This window comes from Cherax quadricarinatus, chromosome 26 (assembly GCF_038502225.1).
Source record: "Cherax quadricarinatus isolate ZL_2023a chromosome 26, ASM3850222v1, whole genome shotgun sequence".
NCBI classification, from domain to species: domain Eukaryota; kingdom Metazoa; phylum Arthropoda; class Malacostraca; order Decapoda; family Parastacidae; genus Cherax; species Cherax quadricarinatus.
In genome coordinates this window covers 35,007,669-35,032,038 of record NC_091317.1, presented here as the reverse complement: position 1 = coordinate 35,032,038, position 24,370 = coordinate 35,007,669, and the positions used below count along the sequence as shown (strand labels likewise).

At 43.9% G+C, this 24,370-nt stretch overlaps 1 protein-coding gene across 5 annotated transcripts in view; it reads right to left on the bottom strand.

Annotated features, from left to right (window-relative positions):
* atos (atos homolog atossa) overlaps nucleotides 1–24,370 on the bottom strand; it is a 566,597-nt gene that overhangs the window by 18,268 nt on the left and 523,959 nt on the right. For 4 of the 5 annotated variants that reach the window (XM_070088928.1, XM_070088927.1, XM_070088926.1 and 1 more), the window contains 2 exons: nucleotides 20,505–20,832; nucleotides 8,915–9,150 (listed from right to left, as the gene is read on the bottom strand). In XM_070088928.1, coding sequence (XP_069945029.1) covers nucleotides 8,915–9,150; nucleotides 20,505–20,832 — 564 coding nt within the window. The remainder of the gene's footprint in view (nucleotides 1–8,914; nucleotides 9,151–20,504; nucleotides 20,833–24,370) is intronic. The other variant, XM_070088930.1, reaches the window with a different exon arrangement.

Genomic DNA, 24,370 nt, shown 5'->3' with positions numbered 1-24,370 from the left:
CTCCACCACACTCAACCTCCCACACACTCAACCTCCACCACACTCAACCTCCACCACACTCAACCTCCCACACACTCAACCTCCACCACACTCAACCTCCACCACACTCAACCTCCCACACACTCAACCTCCACCACCCTCAACCTCCCCTACACTCAACCTCCTCCACAACCTCCCCTACACTCAACCTCCTCCACACTCAACCTCCTCCACCCTCAACCTCCCCTACACTCAACCTCTGCCACACTCAACCTCCCCTACACTCAACCTCCGCCACACTCAACCTCCCCTACACTCAACCTCTGCCACACTCAACCTCCTCCACACTCAACCTCCGCCACACTCAACCTCCCCTACACTCAACCTCCACCACATTCAACCTCCCCTACACTCAACCTCCTCCACACTCAACCTCCCCCACCCTCAACCTCCCCTACACTCAACCTCCTCCACACTCAACCTCCGCCACACTCAACCTCTGCCAACACTCAACCTCCCCACACTCAACCTCCCCACACTCAACCTCCCACCACTCAACCTCCTCCACCCTCAACCTCCTCCACCCTCAACCTTCCCTACACTCAACCTCCTCCACACTCAACCTCCTCCACACTCAACCTCCCCTACACTCAACCTCCTCCACACTCAACCTCCTCCACACTCAACCTTCGCCACACTCAACCTCCCCTACACTCAACCTCCCCTACACTCAACCTCCCCCACACTCAACCTCCCCCACACTCAACCTCCCACACACTCAACCTCCACCACACTCAACCTCCCACACACTCAACCTCCCACACACTCAACCTCCCCCACACTCAACCTCCACACCACTCAACCTCCACCACACTCAACCTCCCACACACTCAACCTCCACCACACTCAACCTCCCACACACTCAACCTCCCACACACTCAACCTCCCCCACACTCAACCTCCACACCACTCAACCTCCACCACACTCAACCTCCCCTACACTCAACCTCCTCCACACTCAACCTCCCCTACACTCAACCTCCTCCACACTCAACCTCCCCCACCCTCAACCTCCCCTACACTCAACCTCCTCCACACTCAACCTCCCCTACACTCAACCTCCTCCACACTCAACCTCCTCCACCCTCAACCTCCCCTACACTCAACCTCCCCTACACTCAACCTCCCCCACACTCAACCTCCCCCACACTCAACCTCCCCTACACTCAACCTCCTCACTCAACCTCCCCTACACTCAACCTCCTCCACACTCAACCTCCTCCACACTCAACCTCCCCTACACTCAACCTCCTCCACACTCAACCTCCTCCACTCAACCTCCCCTACACTCAACCTCCCCTACACTAAACCTCCCCACCCTCAACCTCCCCTACACTCAACCTCCCCACACTCAACCTCCCCTACACTCAACCTCCTCCACACTCAACCTCCTCCACTCAACCTCCCCTACACTCAACCTCCCCACACTCAACCTCCCCACACTCAACCTCCCCTACACTCACCCTCCCCTACAGTCAACCTCCCCTACACTCAACCTCCCACACACTCAACCTCCCACACACTCAACCTCCCACACACTCAACCTCCACCACACTCAACCTCCCACACACTCAACCTCCCACACACTCAACCTCCCACACACTCAACCTCCCACACACTCAACCTCCACCACACTCAACCTCCCACACACTCAACCTCCCACACACTCAACCTCCACCACACTCAACCTCCCACACACTCAACCTCCCACACACTCAACCTCCCACACACTCAACCTCCCACACACTCAACCTCCCACACACTCAACCTCCACCACACTCAACCTCCACCACACTCAACCTCCCACACACTCAACCTCCCACACACTCAACCTCCCCTCACCTCCTCCACACTCAACCTCCTCCACACTCAACCTCCCCACACTCTACCTCCCCACACTCACACTCAACCTCCCCCCCACTCAACCTCCCCCACACTCAACCTCCCCTACACTCAACCTCCCCCACACTCAACCTCCACCACACTCAACCTACACCACACTCAACCTCCCCTACACTCAACCTCCACACTCAACCTCCCACACATTCAACCTCCCACACACTCAACCTCCCCTACACTCAACCTCCCCTACACTCAACCTCCTCCACACTCAACCTCCCCTACACTCAACCTCCTCCACACTCAACCTCCTCCACACTCAACCTCCTCCACCCTCAACCTCCCCTACACTCAACCTCCTCCACCCTCAACCTCCCCTACACTCAACCTCCTCCACCCTCAACCTCCTCCACACTCAACCTCCTCCACACTCAACCTCCCCTACACTCAACCTCCTCCACACTCAACCTCCTCCACCCTCAACCTCCCCTACACTCAACCTCCTCCACACTCAACCTCCTCCACCCTCAACCTCCCCTACACTCAACCTCCTCCACACTCAACCTCCTCCACCCTCAACCTCCCCTACACTCAACCTCCTCCACACTCAACCTCCCCTACACTCAACCTCCTCCACACTCAACCTCCTCCACCCTCAACCTCCCCTACACTCAACCTCCCCAACACTCAACCTCCCCAACACTCAACCTCCCCAACACTCAACCTCCCCACATTCAACCTCCCCTACACTCAACCTCCTCCACACTCAACCTCCCCTACACTCAACCTCCTCCACACTCAACCTCCTCCACACTCAACCTCCCCTACACTCAACCTCCTCCACACTCAACCTCCTCCACACTCAACCTCCCCTACACTCAACCTCCTCCACACTCAACCTCCTCCACACTCAACCTCCTCCACCCTCAACCTCCTCCACACTCAACCTCCTCCACCCTCAACCTCCCCTACACTCAACCTCCTCCACACTCAACCTCCTCCACCCTCAACCTCCTCCACCCTCAACCTCCTCCACACTCAACCTCCTCCACCCTCAACCTCCCCTACACTCAACCTCCTCCACACTCAACCTCCTCCACACTCAACCTCCCCTACACTCAACCTCCTCCACACTCAACCTCCTCCACCCTCAACCTCCCCTACACTCAACCTCCTCCACACTCAACCTCCCCTACACTCAACCTCCCCTACACTCAACCTCCCCACACTCAACCTCCCCTACACTCAACCTCCCCTACACTCAACCTCCCCTACACTCAACCTCCCCTACACTCAACCTCCCCTACACTCAACCTCCCCTACACTGCACCTCCTCCACACTCAACCTCCTCCACACTCAACCTCCACCACACTCAACCTCCTCCACACTCAACCTCCTCCACACTCAACCTCCACCACACTCAACCTCCTCCACACTCAACCTCCCCTACACTCAACCTCCTCCACACTCAACCTCCTCCACCCTCAACCTCCCCTACACTCAAACTCCTCCACACTCAACCTCCTCCACCCTCAACCTCCCTTACACTCAACCTCCTCCACCCTCAACCTCCCCTACACTCAACCTCCTCCACACTCAACCTCCCCTACACTCAACCTCCTCTACACTCAACCTCCCCTACACTCAACCTCCTCCACACTCAACCTCCTCCATGCTCAACCTCCTCCACACTCAACCTCCTCCACACTCAACCTCCCCTACACTCAACCTCCTCCACACTCAACCTCCTCCACACTCAACCTCCCCTACACTCAACCTCCGCCACACTCAACCTCCCCTACACTCAACCTCTGCCACACTCAACCTCCTCCACACTCAACCTCCACCACACTCAACCTCCCCTACACTCAACCTCCACCACACTCAACCTCCTCCACCCTCAACCTCCTCCACGCTCAACCTCCTCCACGCTCAACCTCCTCCACGCTCAACCTCCTCCACACTCAACCTCCTCCACCCTCAACCTCCCCTACACTCAACCTCCTCCACCCTCAACCTCCCCTACACTCAACCTCCCCTACACTCAACCTCCTCCACAACCTCCCCTACACTCAACCTCCTCCACACTCAACCTCCTCCACCCTCAACCTCCCCTACACTCAACCTCCGCCACACTCAACCTCCCCTACACTCAACCTCCCCCACACTCAACCTCCCCTACACTCAACCTCCTCCACACTCAACCTCCACCACACTCAACCTCCCCTACACTCAACCTCCCACACACTCAACCTCCCCCACACTCAACCTCCACCACACTCAACCTCCCCCCCACTCAACCTCCACACTCAACCTCCCCTACTCAACCTCCTCCACACTCAACCTCCTCCACACTCAACCTCCTCCACCCTCAACCTCCTCCACACTCAACCTCCCCTACACTCAACCTCCTCCACACTCAACCTCCTCCACACTCAACCTCCCCTACACTCAACCTCCTCCACACTCAACCTCCTCCACACTCAACCTTCGCCACACTCAACCTCCCCTACACTCAACCTCCCCTACACTCAACCTCCCCTACACTCAACCTCCGCCACACTCAACCACCGCCACACTCAACCTCAGCCACACTCAACCTCACCAACACTCAACATCCTCCACACTCAACCTCCACCACACTCAACCTCCCCTACACTCAACCTCCTCCACACTCAACCTCCTCCACCCTCAACCTCCCCTACACTCAACCTCCGCCACACTCAACCTCCCCTACACTCAACCTCCACCACATTCAACCTCCCCTACACTCAACCTCCTCCACACTCAGCCTCCGCCACACTCAACCTCCCCTACACTCAACCTCCGCCACACTCAACCTCCGCCACACTCAACCTCTGCCACACTCAACCTCTGCCACACTCAACATCCTCCACACTCAACCTCCCCTACACTCAACCTCCTCCATGCTCAACCTCCTCCATGCTCAACCTCCTCCACCCTCAACCTCCCCTACACTCAACCTCCTCCACACTCAACCTCCTCCACACTCAACCTCCCCTACACTCAACCTCCTCCACACTCAACCTTCGCCACACTCAACCTCCCCTACACTCAACCTCCCCTACACTCAACCTCCCCTACACTCAACCTCCGCCACACTCAACCTCCCCTACACTCAACCTCCGCCACACTCAACCTCCGCCACACTCAACCTCTGCCACACTCAACATCCTCCACACTCAACCTCCCCTACACTCAACCTCCTCCATGCTGAACCTCCTCCATGCTCAACCTCCTCCACCCTCAACCTCCTCCACCCTCAACCTCCCCTACACTCAACCTCCTCCACACTCAACCTCCTCCACACTCAACCTCCCCTACACTCAACCTCCTCCACACTCAACCTCCTCCACACTCAACCTTCGCCACACTCAACCTCCCCTACACTCAACCTCCCCTACACTCAACCTCCGCCACACTCAACCTCCTCCACACTCAACCTCCTCCACACTCAACCTCCTCCACCCTCAACCTCCCCTACACTCAACCTCCTCCACACTCAACCTCCTCCACACTCAACCTCCCCTACACTCAACCTCCTCCACACTCAACCTCCTCCACACTCAACCTTCGCCACACTCAACCTCCCCTACACTCAACCTCCCCTACACTCAACCTCCGCCACACTCAACCTCCCCTACACTCAACCTCTGCCACACTCAACCTCCTCCACACTCAACCTCCACTACACTCAACCTCTGCCACACTCAACCTCCTCCACCCTCAACCTCCTCCACACTCAACCTCCTCCATGCTCAACCTCCACAACACTCAACTTCCCACACATTCAACCTCCCCCACACTCAACCTCCCGTACACTCAACCTCCCCCACACTCAACCTCCCCTACACTCAACCTCCACCACACTCAACCTCCCCTACACTCAACCTCCCACACACTCAACCTCCCCCACACTCAACCTCCCCCACACTCAACCTCCCCCACACTCAACCTCCCCTACACTCAACCTCCCCCACACTCAACCTCCCCTACACTCAACCTCCACCACACTCAACCTCTACCACACTCAACCTCCACCACACTCAACCTCCCCCACACTCAACCTCCCACACACTCAACCTCCCCCACACTCAACCTCCCCCACACTCAACCTCCCACACACTCAACCTCCCCCACACTCAACCTCCTCCACACTCAACCTCCAACACACTCAACCTCCCCCACACTCAACCTCCACACACTCAACCTCCCACACACTCAACCTCCACCACACTCATCCTCCCACACACTCAACCTCCTCTACACTCAACCTCCCCCACACTCAACCTCCCCTACACTCAACCTCCCCTACACTCAACCTCCCACACACTCAACCTCCCCTACACTCAACCTCCCCCACACTCAACCTCCCCCACACTCAACCTCCCCTACACTCAACCTCCCCCACACTCAACCTCCCCCACACTCAACCTCCCCCACACTCAACCTCCCCAACACTCAACCTCCTCCACACTCAACCTCCCCTACACTCAACCTCCTCCACACTCAACCTCCTCCACACTCAACCTTCGCCACACTCAACCTCCCCTACACTCAACCTCCCCTACACTCAACCTCCGCCACACTCAACCTCCGCCACACTCAACCTCTGCCACACTCAACCTCTGCCACACTCAACATCCTCCACACTCAACCTCCCCTACACTCAACCTCCTCCATGCTCAACCTCCTCCATGCTCAACCTCCTCCACCCTCAACCTCCTCCACCCTCAACCTCCCCTACACTCAACCTCCTCCACACTCAACCTCCTCCACACTCAACCTCCCCTACACTCAACCTCCTCCACACTCAACCTCCTCCACACTCAACCTTCGCCACACTCAACCTCCCCTACACTCAACCTCCCCTACACTCAACCTCCGCCACACTCAACCTCCCCTACACTCAACCTCTGCCACACTCAACCTCCTCCACACTCAACCTCCACTACACTCAACCTCCGCCACACTCAACCTCCTCCACCCTCAACCTCCTCCACCCTCAACCTCCTCCATGCTCAACCTCCTCCACCCTCAACCTCCCCTACACTCAACCTCCTCCACCCTCAACCTCCTCCACCCTCAACCTCCCCTACACTCAACCTCCCCTACACTCAACCTCCCCTACACTCAACCTCCACCACACTCAACCTCCCCTACACTCAACCTCCCCTACACTCAACCTCCGCCACACTCAACCTCCTCCACACTCAACCTCCGCCACACTCAACCTCCCCTACACTCAACCTCCGCCACATTGAACCTCCCCTACACTCAACCTCCTCCACACTCAACCTCCGCCACACTCAACCTCCCCTACACTCAGCCTCCACCACACTCAACCTCCCCTACACTCAACCTCCGCCACACTCAACCTCCGCCACACTCAACCTCCGCCACCCTCAACCTCCGCCACACTCAACCTCCGCCACACTCAACCTCCGCCACACTCAACCTCCGCCACACTCAACCTCCGCCACCATCTCTGCTCCAGGTGTGTAAGTACATACACACTTTATATGAACAGTTTATTATTTCTTTACATTCTGTAGTGTATTATGATTTATTGCGTGTTTATATATGATATTTTCTGTGTTTTCTTTAGAAAACTAGTGATTTATTGCAGTTAGCCTCAAAAATACTGTTTTCTTTTACAATAAGAGCACGGGAAGATGCTACATAGTAAAAGTTGGACAGGAAATGGTGGATGCTTCCGCCGCTGTCTCTGCCACCATATTATGGCCTATTTTATTCATTCTAGAGTATTTATCATGTTTCTGTGTTAATTATATTATTTATTATGTCATATTAGATGAATTGTGATAGATAAATAAGCTGTACAGTTGATAATAACATCATATTCAAGTATTTTTTCTCATCTCTCCAGAGTGCAGGAACGGATTAATGGCTTTTCAGTTAATTTAAACGAGGAAAATTAATTTGATAAATGAGTAAACTGAGTTATGAGCTAGCTCCTGAAACGGATTAAACTTGTAAGCCAAGGCTCCACTGTATTTTGTGAAGGGATTCAAGGAAATTGGTTAGCGAGACTTAAGTCCTGGAGGTGGGAAGTACAATGCCTGCACTCTAAAGGAGGGGTTTGGGATACATGTATTTGCTGTATGGAGGGACATCCGAACTGTTGTATCTGCATGCCTTTGGCAAAACAGTAATAGTGTGAATGATGGTGAAAGTGTTTCTTTTTCAGGTCACCCTGTGAGTGTTTATGGTGAAATAACAATGCATAGAGACAAGTGGTGTGTAATGGACATGCTGCTGGAGTTTGAGTAAGGTAATTTTTATGAAGGGTTTTTGGGAAACTAGTTAGCTGGACTTAAGTCCAGCATCTTTCCACCTCCAGGACTTAAGTCCTGGAGGCGGAAAGTACAGTGCTTTCATTCTGAAGGACAGGTGAGAATGTTGTAATTTTGAGGGTCATGTGAACTGTAATGTCAGCACACTCCTGAAGAAACAGTGAGTCGGGTCACCTTAAGTTGGTAAGAGACGAACGAAGTGTTAAAAAAAAAGTTTAAAAAATGCTCTATGTAAATTTTTTTTGCCAAAGACTATGTTTTAAATATGAAGACACTGTAATGTATCTAAATATACAGTATACAAATTAAACTAAAATCTGTTTCTGCTTTATATAACTTAATCAACAAAATTGAACAGCTGAGAAAACACTATAGCTGAAAATAAACATGAGTCATACAAAATAAAAACTTTAAAAATTTAACCCTTAAACTATCCAAGCAGATCTACGTTCACATGCGTAGTGCTCCAAAAGTCGATCTATGTTTTTTTACACATTTTCAAATATAACAAAAAAAAAGTAGATCAAAGTTTTTTTACACGTTTTCAAATGTAAAAAAACAAAAAGATGATCTACTTTTTTTACGTACTTTCAAATGTTGAAAAAACGTAGATCTACGTTTGGACAGTTTAAGGGTTAAGTGAAAAACGTGATTACTACCGACAGTTAAACAATGTGTAAATGCTGAAAATGAATACCTGAGATGTATGAGGTAACGAAGCCACTGGTGAGCATTAGGATCGGAATCGCTGGCCCCTACAGGCATGTTGAGCGTACGCTGACGGACAAACGTGCGAGAGTTGGCTGGCATATCAGATAGGTCATACATTACCACAAACATCTTCACCACTGTCCCATGTGGATTGAAGAGTGTCACCTGAACCGTTCCTTTATTTGGCACATGATAACCTTTTTTGCCCAAATTAATGTGACCCTAGAAAGTAATTAATAATAATGTATTACATATAACAATATAATTTGTATGAATATATTTTATGTATTACTAGATTACAACATTTTGAAGAAAAAATATTTTAAGGAAAAATATTTTATATACAATGTTCCATAACCCAGTCTTGGAGCAGCAACCTATCTGTCAACTTTTTATTAAGCCAGTAATAGACTCTATGATCACTGTCACTCAAGTAGTCTTCTGTTTTACTTCTAGTCATTTTCCCTTCCTTCGTCTTGTCTGCACTGCCACTACCAGCATGCCTGTTTCTTGATCAGAGGGTGACAAATCAAATTAAGAAATCCTCAGGAGCCATCTTGAGAGTGGATGACTATCATAAACAGGTAATTATCTTCCTGCAATTAAAGGCAGAAAATATCTGCAATATTCTTGATAAATGGTACATGAGGAAATAGCTGTTACAGAGTTATCAAGGAGGATGCCCATTTTAGATGTAACAGGAATGATCAAACTCTGGCTATGATCACAATTTTAAATTTGAGTAGTAATATCCCACCACTGAAGATCTTAGGTCCAGTACAAGGGAAGGCCACTTCCAGAACAAGAACAACACACTGCACAATTGGCAATACGAAGGGAGGCATGACAAAAGAATTATGTCATCTACAAAAATAACAAACCCACTTGAGCAAATGACACTGAGATATGATTGTTAAAGGCTAACCATTTTGATCAATGAACACCCAGCTTTCCTTTGACACACTCTTCAAAAACCTATCTTAAAGTGGAACTATAACTTACTGTCTTACTTCAGAAATCCTCCGATTTTCCTGAAGTGGTTCCATGGGTCCAGACACTGTATGGGACCATATCTAGTGTTCTGTGCTCAGAATGTCTCTTCTAGAGCATAAAGTGAGACAATGGTCATTCACTTTTTTCTTTTAGTGAAAGGAACAGAATAAATCCAAAGAAAGAAAGGGCACTGTAGTGAGAGCCTCCTTGGTTTGTGATTTATTAGGTTACCAGAGTAAGTCTGTTACTGGTGTAATATGAGGTTTATTAATAGGTTGCTATTCCAACAGTGATTCATGGATCTCAAACACACAAAAAAAGCAAACTCTTTTTCTGTGTGCAATATAAAATCAGAGGTTATAAGGTATGTACAGTAGGGCCCCACTTATAAGGCAGGTTCGGTTCCAGGCTACTGCCGTAGAGTGGAAATCGCTGTAAAGTGGAATGATTTTTTTTTCCACTTATAACTGCATATAAATGTCAGATAACAAGTTTACACGAACATATATTAAGTTAGCAATAGAATTATTATTAATATTAACACACTGGTCGATTCCCACCAAGGCAGGGTGGCCCGAAAAAGAAAAACTTTCACCATCATTCACTCCATCACTGTCTTGCCAGAAGGGTACTTTACACTACAGTTTTTAACTGCAACATTAACATCCCTTCTTCAGAGCGCAGGCACTGTACTTCCCATCTCCAGGACTCAAGTCCAGCCTGCCGGTTTCCCTGAATCCCTGAATGCCCACTGGAAGCCCAAGCCCCTCGCACACAAAACCTCCTTTACCTCCTCCCTCCAACCTTTCCGAGGCTGACCCCTATCCTGCCTTCCTTCCACTACAGACTGATACACTCTTGAAGTCATTCTGTTTCGCTCCATTCTCTCTACATGTCCGAACCACCTCAACAACCCTTCCTCAGCCCTCTGGACAACAGTTTTGGTAATCCCGCACATCCTCCTAACTTCCAAACTACGAATTCTCTGCATTATATTCACACCACACATTGCCCTCAGACATGACATCTCCACTGCCTCCAGCCTTCTCTTCGCTGCAACATTCATCACCCATGCTTCACACCCATATAAGAGTGTTGGTAAAACTATACTCTCATACAATTCCCTCTTTTCCTCCAAGGACAAAGTTCTTTGTCTCCACAGACTCCTAAGTGCACCACTCACCCTTTTCCCCTCATCAATTCTATGATTCACCTCATCTTTCATAGACCCATCCGCTGACACGTCCACTCCCAAATATGTGAATACATTCACCTCCTCCATACTCTCTCCCTCCAATCTGATATCCAATCTTTCATCACCTAATCTTTTTGTTATCCTCATAACCTTACTCTTTCCTGTATTCACTTTTAATTTTCTTCTTTTGCATACCCTACCAAATTCATCCACCAACCTCTGCAACTTCTCTTCAGAATCTCCCAAGAGCACAGTGTCATCAGCAAAGAGCAACTGTGACAACTCCCACTTTATGTGTGATTCTTTATCTTTTAACTCCACGCCTCTTGCCAAGACCCTCGCATTTACTTCTCTTACAACCCCATCTATAAATATATTAAACAACCACGGTGACATCACACATCCTTGTCTAAGGCCTACTTTTACTGGGAAATAATCTCCCTCTTTCCTACATACTCTAACTTGAGCATCACTATCCTCGTAAAAACTCTTCACTGCTTTCAGTAACCTACCTCCTACACCATACACCTGCAACATCTGCCACATTGCCCCCCTATCCACCCTGTCATACGCCTTTTCAAAATCCATAAATGCCACAAAAACCTCTTTAGCCTTATCTAAATACTGTTCACTTATATGTTTCACTGTAAACACCTGGTCCACACACCCCTACCTTTCCTAAAGCCTCCTTGTTCATCTGCTATCCTATTCTCCGTCTTACTCTTAATTCTTTCAATAATAACTACCATACACTTTACCAGGTATACTCAACTGACTTTTCCCCCTATAATTTTTGCACTCTCTTTTGTCCCCTTTGCCTTTATACAAAGGAACTATGCATGCTCTCTGCCAATCCCTGGGTACCTTACCCTCTTCCATACATTTATTAAATGATTGCACCAACCACTCCAAAACTATATCCCCACCTGCTTTTAACATTTCTATCTTTATCCCATCAATCCTGGCTGCCTTACCCCCTTTCATTTTACCTACTGCCTCACGAACTTCCCCCACACTCACAACTGGCTCTTCCTCACTCCTACAAGATGTTATTCCTCCTTGCCCTATACACGAAATCACAGCTTCCCTATCTTCATCAACATTTAACAATTCCTCAAAATATTCCCTCCATCTTCCCAATACCTCTAACTCTCCATTTAATAACTCTCCTCTCCTATTTTTAACTGACAAATCCATTTGTTCTCTAGGCTTCCTTAACTTGTTAATCTCACTCTAACACTTTTTCTTATTTTCAACAAAATTTGTTGATATGTATGTCTCATAACAATAAAAATGCTTTCAAATGAGCTGATGTAGGTAACAGCTCTTAGCTTGCCAATAAAGCTAGGAATCCTTAACCTGTAAATAGCTTGTCAATAAAGCTAGGGATCCTTAACCTTTTCAAACCCTGTGCAAAAAAAAAAAAAAAAAAAAAATTCCCATTCTCATGTAACACCATTTTTTAGAAGAAATGGCACTCTGAGTGAAGGCATACGAAAGGAATAATTTTCTAAAGTTACCCCCAATAATATTATTGTGTACACATTTTCTTTGGTGTTGAACTATAGAAAACATTATTCTTTCTGACAACAAGATGACTGCAAAAACATCTCATATTTATTTTAATTTATTCCACTGTGGGCTGTACTTATCATGTTTATATGTTATGTAGCATGTCTATTATATAACTTTGAAAAAAAATATCAAAGTTGGATTAATGAAAATGAGTATATTAACATAATACACAACATTCAATGTGCCTCAGAGTGATTATTATGAGTATTATTATTATGGCATCCTAAGTAAGTAAGTTTATTCAGGTATACACAAATACAGATACATAGAATTATCATACATAGCAGCATATGTGTAGAGAACCTGGGATAACACAAAAAAGTCAGACACACTGACTTATTTCCATTGGGGTCCTTTTACCTTATTATTATAATATAAAGGTTATAATATTTTCTTATTATCCTCAAGACATAAGACACACTCAGTGATTTTAATGTGTACCTGAACACCAGCACAGTGTGTAAGCTTACTTAGGCACAGGCACACACAAGTATAATTATAATTATCGGTGGTAGACGGCCGACTTGAGAAAAAAAAAAATATATATATATATATATATATTATATATATATATATATATATATATATATATATATACGTGTATATATATATATATACAGTGGACCCCCGGTTAACGATATTTTTTCACTCCAAAAGTATGTTCAGGTGCCAGTACTGACCGAATTTGTTCCCATAAGAAATACAGTGGACCCCCGGTTAACGATTTTAATCCGTGCAAGAGGGGTAATTGTTATGCGAAATAATCGTTATGTGAATGAATTTTCCCCATAAGAAATAATGGAAATAAAATTAATCCGTGCAAGACACCCAAAAGTATGAAAAAAAATTTTTTTTTACCACATGAAATATTAATTTTAATACACACAAACTGAAAAAGGCATGCACACTTACATGACACTTACTTTTATTGAAGATCTGGTGATGATTGATGGGATGGGAGGAGGGGAGAGCATTATCTTCTTACTGTTTAGAAGGGGAATCCCCTTCCATTAGGACTTGAGGTAGTAAGTCCTTTTCTGGGGTTACTTCCCTTCTTTTTTTAATGCCACTAGGGCCAGCTTCAGAGTCACTGGACTTCTTTCGCACAAGATATCTGTCCATAGTGGCCTGTACCTCTCGTTCCTTTATCACTTCCCTAAAGTGTTTCACAACATTGTCAGTGTAATAGTCACCAGCACGGCTTGCAATAGCTGTGTGAGGGTGATTTTCATCCATGAAGGTTTGCACTTCAAGCCACTTTGCACAGATTTCCTTTATCTTTGTAGTAGGCAACTTCTTCAATTTCTCTCTCCCCTCCTCTGAACCAGTTTCCCCAGGTCTGGCCTCTTGCTCTTGAAGTTGATCTATCAGCTCATCAGTGGTTAGTTCTTCATTGTCCTCCTCCACCAACTCTTCCACATCCTCCCCACTAACCTCCAACCCCAAGGACTTTCCCAATGCCACAATGGATTCCTCAACTGGCATACTCCTCTCAGGGTTAGCCTCAAACCCTTCAAAATCCCTTTGGTCTACACATTCTGGCCACAGTTTCTTCCAAGCAGAGTTCAAGGTCCTCTTAGTCACTCCCTCCCAAGCCTTACCTATAAGGTTTACACAATTGAGGATATTAAAGTGATCTCTCCAAAACTCTCTTAGTCAGTTGAGTTTCTGAGGTCATTACAAAGCACCTTTCAAACAGAGCTTTTGTGTACAGTTTCTTGAAGTTGGAAATAACCTGCTGGTCCATGGGCTGCAGGAGAGGAGTGGTATTAGGAGGCAAAAACTTGATGTTAATGAATTTCATGTCCCCATAAAGTCGCTCTGCCACGTCTGTAGGATGACCAGGGGCATTGTCTAACACCAGGAGGCACTTAAGTTCTAATTTCTTTTCAGTTAGGTAATCTTTCACATTGGGGGCAAATGCATGGTGTAACCAGTTATAGAAAAATTCCCTAGTGACCCATGCCTTACTGTTTGCCCTCCACAGCACACACAAATTATCCTTGAGGACATTCTTTTGCCTGAATGCTCTGGGAGTTTCAGAGTGATACACTAATAAAGGCTTCACTTTGCAATCACCAGTAGCATTGGCACACATGAGAAGAGTAAGCCTGTCTTTCATAGGCTTATGTCCTGGGAGTGCCTTTTCCTCCTGAGTAATGTAGGTCCTGCTTGGCATTTTCTTCCAGAACAGGCCTGTTTCATCACAATTAAACACTTGTTCAGGTTTCAGTCCTTCAGTTTCTATATACTCCTTGAATTCCTGCACATATGGCAGCCTCACCATGCCTTATCACACTATGGATGCCACTATGCTTCTTAAATCTCTCAAACCAACCTTTGCTGGCCTTAAATTCACTCACATCATCACTAGTTGCAGGCCTTTTTTTAATTAAATCGTCATGCAACTTCCTAGCCTTTTCACATATGATTGCTTGAGAGACGCTATCTCCTGCTAGCTGTTTTTCATTTATCCACACCAATAAGAGTCTCTCAACATCTTCCATCACTTGCGATCTTTGTTTCGAAAACACAGTTAAACCTTTGGCAAGAACAGCTTCCTTGATTGTCTTTTTGGTGCCCACAATAGTAGCGATGGTTGATTGGGGTTTCTTGTACAACTTGACTAGGTCGGCAATACGCACTCCACTTTCATACTTATCAATGATCTCTTTCTTCATTTCAATGGGTATCCTTACCCTTATTGGTGTACGGTTGGCACTAGAAGCTTTCTTGGGGCCCATGGTCACTTATTTTCCAGAAACACCACCGAAAACACTGTAATAATACGAAATATTCCGAGTGTATGCTTGGATGTTAGCGCGGAGGCTGCCTGGTAAACAATGGCACGGGCGGCACATGTGAGGCTGGGTGAGGGCGCACATTAGACGCGTCTCGGACGAAAATCGGTGAGCGGGTTTTTAATCGGTATGCGCGGCAAAAATTTGGCGATTAAAGTAAGCGGTATGCGAAATAATCGCTATGTGATGCCATCGTTATGCGGGGGTCCACTGTATTGTGAAGTAGATTAGTCCATTTCAGACCCCCAAACATACACGTACAAACGCACTTACATAAATACACTTACATAATTGGTCGCATTCGGAGGTAATCGTTATGCGGGGGTCCACTGTATATATATATATAAAAGGTAGTAGGCTGGTAGACAGCAACCACCCAGGGAGGTACTACCGTCCTGCCAAGTGAATGTAAAACAAAAGCCTGTGATTGTTTTACATGATGGTAGGATTGCTGGTGTCTTTTGTCTGTCTCATAAATATGCAAGATTACAGGTATGTCTTGCTACTTCTACTTACACTTAGGTCACACTACACATACATGTACACATTTATTTATACAGGAGCAAGGGGCTAGTAACCCCTTCTCCTGTATATATTACTAAATTTAAAAAGAGAAACTTTAGTTTTTTCTTTTGGGCCACCCCGCCTCGGTGGGATACGGCTGGTATGTTGAAAGAAAAGAAAGAAGATTTATTTATACACACTCATCTGAGTTTTCTTTGATTTTATCTTAATAGTTCTTGGTCTTATTACTTTTCCTTTTATATCCATGGGGAAGTGGAATAAGAATCTTACCTCTGTAAGCCATGCGTGTTGTAAAAGTCAACTAAAATGCCGGGAACAATGGGCTAGTAACCCCTTTTCCTGTAAAGATTACTAAAAAGAATAAGAAGAAGAAAATTGTCAAAGTGGGAAGTCTGAATGTGCGTGGATGATGTGCAGATGATTAGAAAGAGATGATCATGACCATAACACAAGGCACAGATCACTCTTTGATGTTCCTCGTGTCCATCTCACGCTATGCAAAAACTCAATGCACATAAAAGGCCCTAAAATCTGGAATTCATTACCTGTAAATATAAAAGAAACACTACCTGTTTATAAATTCAAGTCTCTTCTCAAAGATCACTTACTCACTCAAAACCAAATAAATACTGAATAACTGAACCTTATAAATTGTATATCCAAAATGTTACTCACAATTATATCACATAAATGTTAAACCTAGGACCCAATCTAATTTTGTTATTTTTTTAAATACACTACCTAACAGAATACTCCATTCTACTGAATGAACAGAAATGCATGCAACCATATGACCTGTCTTTGTAATACTCATTTGTGCTTTATAGATATCTGTTTACAATAATGTCTTATCACTGATTTCATCATTGCTTAGTTAATCTTCAGTTAATTTTAAGCCAGCCCGTAATGCTATGCATATAAGTGACTTTGGCATGCTGCTCTTACCTGTATTTTTTTTGTACCTCTGTATGTATGCTAAAATTTCTAAATAAATAAATAAATAAATAAATAAATAAATAAATAAATTGTGGATGTTATGAATGAGAAGAAGCTGGATGTCCTGGCTTTAAGTGAAACAAAGCTGAAGGGGGCGGGAGAGTTTCAGTGAAGAGGAATAAATGGGATTAGGTCAGGGGTTTCAAATAGAGTTAGAGCTAAAGAAGGAGTAGCAATAATGTTGAAGGATAAGCTATGGCAGGAAAACAGGAACTATAAATGTATTAATTCAAGGATTATGTGGAGTAAAATAAAGATTGGATGTGAAAAGTGGGTTATAGTAAGCGTGTATGCACCTGGAGAAGAGAGAAGTGTAGAGGAGAGAGAGAGATTTTGGGAAATGTTGAGTGAATGCGTGGGGAGTTTTGAATCAAGTGTGAGAGTAATGGTGGTTGGGGATTTCAATGCTAAAGTGGGTAAAAATGTTATGGAGGGAGTAGTAGGTAAATTTGGGGTGCCAGGGGTAAATGTAAATGGGGAGCCTTTAATTGAGCTATGTGTAGAAAGAGATTTGGTAATAAGTAATATATATTTTATGAAAAAGAGGATAAATAAATATACAAGGTATGATGTAGCACGTAATGAAAGTAGATTATTAGATTATGTATTGGTGGATAAAAGGTTGATGGGTAGGCTCCAGGATGTACATGTTTATAGAGGGGCAACTGATATATCGGATCATTATTTAGTTGTAGCTACAGTTAGAGTAAGAGGTAGATGGGAAAAGAGGAAGGTGGCAACAACAAGTAAGAGGGAGGTGAAAGTGTATAAACTAAGGGAGGAGGAAGTTCAGGTGAGATATAAGCGACTATTGGCAGAAAGGTGGGCTAGTGCAAAGATGAGTAGCGGGGGGGTTGAAGAGGGTTGGAATAGTTTTAAAAATGCAGTATTAGAATGTGGGGCAGAAGTTTGTGGTTATAGGAGGGTGGGGGCAGGAGGAAAGAGGAGTGATTGGTGGAATGATGAAGTAAAGGGTGTGATAAAAGAGAAAAAGGTAGCTTATGAGAGGTTTTTACAAAGCAGAAGTGTTATAATAAGAGCAGAGTATATGGAGAGTAAAAGAAAGGTAAAGAGAGTGGTGAGAGAGTGCAAAAGGAGAGCAGATGATAGAGTGGGAGAGGCACTGTCAAGAAATTTTAATGAAAATAAGAAAAAATTTTGGAGTGAGTTAAACAAGTTAAGAAAGCCTAGGGAAAGTATGGATTTGTCAGTTAAAAACAGAGTAGGGGAATTAGTAGATGGGGAAAGGGAGGTACTAGGTAGATGGCGAGAATATTTTGAGGAACTTTTAAATGTTGAGGAAGAAAGGGAGGAGGAAATTTCATGCACTGGCCAGGGAGGTATACCATCTTTTAGGAGTGAAGAAGAGCAGAATGTAAGTGTGGTGGAGGTACGTGAGGCATTACGTAGAATGAAAGGGGGTAAAGCAGCTGGAACTGATGGGATCATGACAGAAATGTTAAAAGCAGGGGGAGATATAGTGTTGGAATGAGTGGTACTTTTGTTTAATAAATGTATGAAAGAGGGGAAGGTACCTAGGGATTGGCAGAGAGCATGTATAGTCCCTTTACATAAAGGGAAAGGGGACAAAAGAGACTGTAAAAATTATAGAGGAATAAGTTTACTGAGTATACCAGGAAAAGTGTACGGTAGGGTTATAATTGAAAGAATTAGAGGTAAGACAGAATGTAGGATTGCGGATGAGCAAGGAGGTTTCAGAGTGGGTAGGGGATGTGTAGATCAAGTGTTTACATTGAAGCATATATGTGAACAGTATTTAGATAAAGGTAGGGAAGTTTTTATTGCATTTATGGATTTAGAAAAGGCATATGATAGAGTGGATAGAGGAGCAATGTGGCAGATGTTGCAAGTATATGGAATAGGTGGTAAGTTATTAAATGCTGTAAAGAGTTTTTATGAGGATAGTGAGGCTCAGGTTAGGGTGTGTAGAAGAGAGGGAGACTACTTCCCGGTAAAAGTAGGTCTTAGACAGGGATGTGTAATGTCACAATGGTTGTTTAATATATTTATAGATGGGGTTGTAAAGGAAGTAAATGCTAGGGTGTTCGGGAGAGGGGCGGGATTAAATTTTGGGGAATCAAATTCAAAATGGGAATTGACACAGTTACCTTTTGCTGATGATACTGTGCTTATGGGAGATTCTAAAGAAAAATTGCAAAGGTTAGTGGATGAGTTTGGGAATGTGTGTAAAGGTAGAAAGTTGAAAGTGAACATAGAAAAGAGTAAGGTGATGAGGGTGTCAAATGATTTAGATAAAGAAAAATTGGATATCAAATTGGGGAGGAGGAGTATGGAAGAAGTGAATGTTTTCAGATACTTGGGAGTTGACGTGTCGGCGGATGGATTTATGAAGGATGAGGTTAATCATAGAATTGATGAGGGAAAAAAGGTGAGTGGTGCGTTGAAGTATATGTGGAGTCAAAAAACGTTATCTATGGAGGCAAAGAAGGGAATGTATGAAAGTATAGTAGTACCAACACTCTTATATGGATGTGAAGCTTGGGTGGTAAATGCAGCAGCGAGGAGACGGTTGGAGGCAGTGGAGATGTCCTCTCTAAGGGCAATGTGTGGTGTAAATATTATGCAGAAAATTCGGAGTGTGGAAATTAGGAGAAGGTGTGGAGTTAATAAAAGCATTAGTCAGAGGGCAGAAGAGGGGTTGTTGAGGTGGTTTGGTCATTTAGAGAGAATGGATCAAAGTAGAATGACATGGAAAGCATATAAATCTATAGGGGAAGGAAGGCGGGGTAGGGGTCGTCCTCGAAAGGGTTGGAGAGAGGGGGTAAAGGAGGTTTTGTGGGTAAGGGGCTTGGACTTCCAGCAAGCGTGCGTGAGCGTGTTAGATAGGAGTGAATGGAGACGAATGGTACTTGGGACCTGACGATCTGTTGGAGTGTGAGCAGGGTAATATTTAGTGAAGGGATTCAGGGAAACCGGTTATTTTCATATAGTCGGACTTGAGTCCTGGAAATGGGAAGTACAATGCCTGCACTTTAAAGGAGGGGTTTGGGATATTGGCAGTTTGGAGGGATATGTTGTGTATCTTTATACATATATGCTTCTAAGCTGTTGTATTCTGAGCACCTCTGCAAAAGCAGTGATAATGTGCGAGTGTGGTGAAAGTGTTGAATGATGATGAAAGTATTTTCTTTTTGGGGATTTTCTTTCTTTTTTGGGTCACCCTGCCTCGGTGGGAGACGGCCGACTTGTTGAAAAAAAAAATACATATATATATATATAAAATAACTTTAAAACACTTGAAATTTTGGAAAGTCTCCAGATATAATGGAGAGATGCAGAGCTCAGAAAATATAAACAAACCAGGTGGGGCACACCATATTAGAAAGACAGGGTGAGCTGTATAGAGAGTTTTGGTCATAATTTAAAATTGCCGTATTAGCGAAACACTGTAAAGCGGGGCCCTGCTGTACTTGATTATTTTTAAAACTTTTAATAAATAACTTCCTTACCATATATGGAGAGGAGATCTGGTCATTATCACATAAGGTATAGAAGAAGACAGTAACAGGCTTGGTGATGCGCTTGGGACAGAAGGATCCAGAGGCTGCTATCTCAGCAGTGAAGCCCTGAACTGTGGATACAGGCTCAAGACGACCATTTAAGACACATTCCTCAAAGCTGCCTAGTAGGTTGGAACACGTAACAGTGGCTGGAGCTGATATTGATAGTTGTGTTGATTTGGTGGTGTTGATGTGAGCTGCATTGGTTTCCACAGTGTAGACTTCTTCCTCGTCATTATCACAAGTATACAACGCGCTGCAGTGGAACGATGTCGATCTACAATTTTTGTGTGAAAGGATCAGTGAAGTAAAGGAGTGTTGCATATCTCCAAAGACTAGATCAAGTGGGGGTAATTACTGTGTAACCTTACCATGAGAAGCACATATTAATGGTGATGCTCCAGTACACAACATTCATCATGTCTCTGCCAACCCAACATACAAAGGGTGAAGTTGTGCATTTTTTGTTTCAATTTAAAATGTATTAATAAAATATACATCAGATCTTTAATCTGCATGTGTATGTTCCTAGTTATATGCAGATAGAAAATTTTGGTAGGCAGAATGTACTTATAATATCTAGTTAAGGCTGTAAACAATGAAAAGTAAAAAAAAATGATAATTGTAAGGCAATGCATTCAAGGTCAAAAGCAGCAGAGAACCAAGAAGCAAACAAAATGTATGTTGCATAAGACGGAGTAAAGTGTGAGGTGTGCACATGGCATGTAGGCTTCTCATTGTAACAATGAGAAGCCTACATGCTATGTGCACACCTCTTGTGACAACTGCAACCCCTCTCACTTGCTCTTGCTTGCTAGCAATGCAAATAGTCCAAATCACAAAAATTTGTAGATAATTTAAAACTGTGATTAGTTAACCACTAGACAGTACATCAAACTGATAAAAGTTATAAAAAAGTATGTCAAAGGTTGCCATTACCTGACCGTGTAAGAAGTGCCGCTGATACTGATGCCACAGATTAATATGAAGGAATTTTATAACTTAATGGCACAGTATGCAAGCCATGGAAACTGGTAATAGACTGAGATCTTTTGGAAAGCATTCATCCTGCACTGCTACACTATACCTCTAGATATCGCTAAAGTCGACAGGCTACATCCCATTATGAAATCTGTTTAATGAACAAAATTTGTTCTCTCTCTCTCTCATTCTTATTATGACTGTCATTGAAGAGCATCTGAATATAATTAATAACTACCAGTCACACCACCTGAGTACAGTGCATAATTGTACACTGCATGTTTTAACTGCACTTTTAACAATGCAGTTCATGTGTAGAGACCATAATTTATAGCAAAGTTGTCTTGTCAAGCCTTAGTTGTGTCTAGGATAATTGTGCACCAACCTAGACATCTAACATGTCCTGGTCATAACCAGAGTTACCTGGAGAACTCAACCAGCTCCCATACTTTACTTACTCAAAAAGTAACTTATTCAAAATTACTACTTTTAAACTCAAAATATAAAATATGTACCTGTGAGAACACAAGGTGGGACTGCAAGCAAAGTAATGAGTTAATAAAGAGTCTATTCTCAGAGAGACTACAATGTTTAATTCACTCCCTCCAATGTTACACAGCTACACATTACCATTGTATTAATATACAAATAACTTTTTTCCCCTCTTGTCCACTTTCATTTGCCCAATTCATCTGTTCCACATGGACTATACATACAACAAAGCAAACAAGATTTCATCTAAAAACTGAAATTCCAAACATTTCTTATACTGCTGCATATTTATTTTTTGACCTTATCTGTAAAGCTTCTATTTTTCAATTATCTTTACTCTGGATATCAATTTTCTTTTTTAAAACATAGTAATACAAAACAGCAGACCACTGGTCTTACTAAAATGCAGCTAACTTTTAGCACTGAGTTATGTAAATTTTTTCAATGAACCAGCTGCATCCCACCGAGGCAGGATGACCTAAAAAGAATGTTTTCCTTTTAAGGTCACGAAAGTTTTTCTTTTTAAATTTAGTAATTTATACAGGAGAAGGGGTTAATAGCACCTTCCTCCCAGAATTTTAGTCACCTCTTGCAACACGAATGGTTTATGGAGGAAGAATTCTTTTCCACTTCCCCATGGAGATAAGAGGAAATAAAAAAGAACAAGAACTATTAAGAAAATAAAAGAAAACCCAGATGGGTGTGTAAATATACATGCGTTTACATGCATGTGTAGCGTGACCTAAGTGTAAGTAGAAGCAGCAAAATATACCTGGAATCCCGTGTGTTGATAAGACAGAAAAAAAGACACCAGCAATCTTACCATGGTGTCATTTTGTCTCAAACTTCACTAGTAATAAATAAATACATGGATTCTTATGCAAAGAGTACAGAATTATTTTGCTTTAATAACATTATAAATTCTCCATGGGGAAGTGGAACAGAATTCTTCTTCCATAGGCCATGCGTGTTGTAAGAGGCGACTAAAATGCCAGGAGTAAGGGGCTAGTAACCCCTTCTCCTGTATAAATTATTAATTTAAAAAAAAAAAAATAGATTTTCTTTTGGGCCACCCTGCCTTGGTGAGGTGCAGCCAGTTTGTTGAAAGAAGAATAGCATAAATGATATAAAAAATTGGTCTAAAATTTATTTTAACACACTGGCCATTCCTCAGAGCAAGGAAGAATGATGTAAAGGAAGAAAGCACATTCATTATCACAATTCCCAGCTGCTCCTCTAGAAGCGCTCAGATATAACACCTCAAATGATGCTCTGAACTGCAACTTTCAAACTCATCCTTCAGAATGCAGGCCAGTACTTCCCACAACCAAAACTCAGCCAGTTTCCCTGATGCCTTCACAAACTTGCACACATTCCATCAGCAGGTTAACTGTCAAAAACTACTTGTTTTCACTCACTCCAATCTAATGCAATTTATCTGATGATAATGAAGATATTATGGAGTGCAGCATTATCTGTACTAATTTAGTGACATTAAAAAATTCTCGGCTGTTACCCATATGGTAAATATGTATTTGAGCAATAAATGGAGGACTGAGCTACAATTTTATTACTTTCATACCAAAATCAGTCTTATGGTATATAGTATCCATGAATGCCCTCTATAAGTGCTAAAGATTTCCTCTACAAATCCAAACAAATGTCATTCTCTAGTGGTTGTAGTCTGTCACAAAATTTCTGAAACCATACAACACAAAAATTAGTTTTCTTCATGTGATCATTTTACTTTCTTCTGTTTTTATCACCTTACTTATTTGATGTCTTCTAACTAATAGTAATAAACCTTATGTAACTAGCAGCAGGGGATACCTCCTTTGTCTGCATAGAGAGAGCAAAGATCTCAATGTTGTTTATGGAGCTCACACTTCCATGTGCACGACTTAACAACAAAGTAATGTACAAGCTGTCCATAACCCAGTAATGAAAAATGCATTATGAAAACATGCACTGGGACAAATAAGCAAGTGATGGTTACAGACAACAGCACTGAGCAGGTGGATAGCTAAATGGATAAACACATTAATTCATTCATGTCGAAATCTTTGATACTTTGTTCCCTGCTTTATTACACAGTAAACACAGTTTCATGCTACTCTATAAAAGAAATGAATACAATATACACATTAGCACATGCATGCAAACCTACATAATTATGTAATCCTTTATGTTACACAATTTAAAGCCATGATATCTACCCCTAGTGCAGAAGAATCCTCTAATTATATATAAATTAAATTTAGTTATCTTTTAAGGATATAGACTTTCTTCCATGTGTTAACAAAGCTTCTACTCTGAAGTTAAAGGAAGTAATCTTTCTTCTG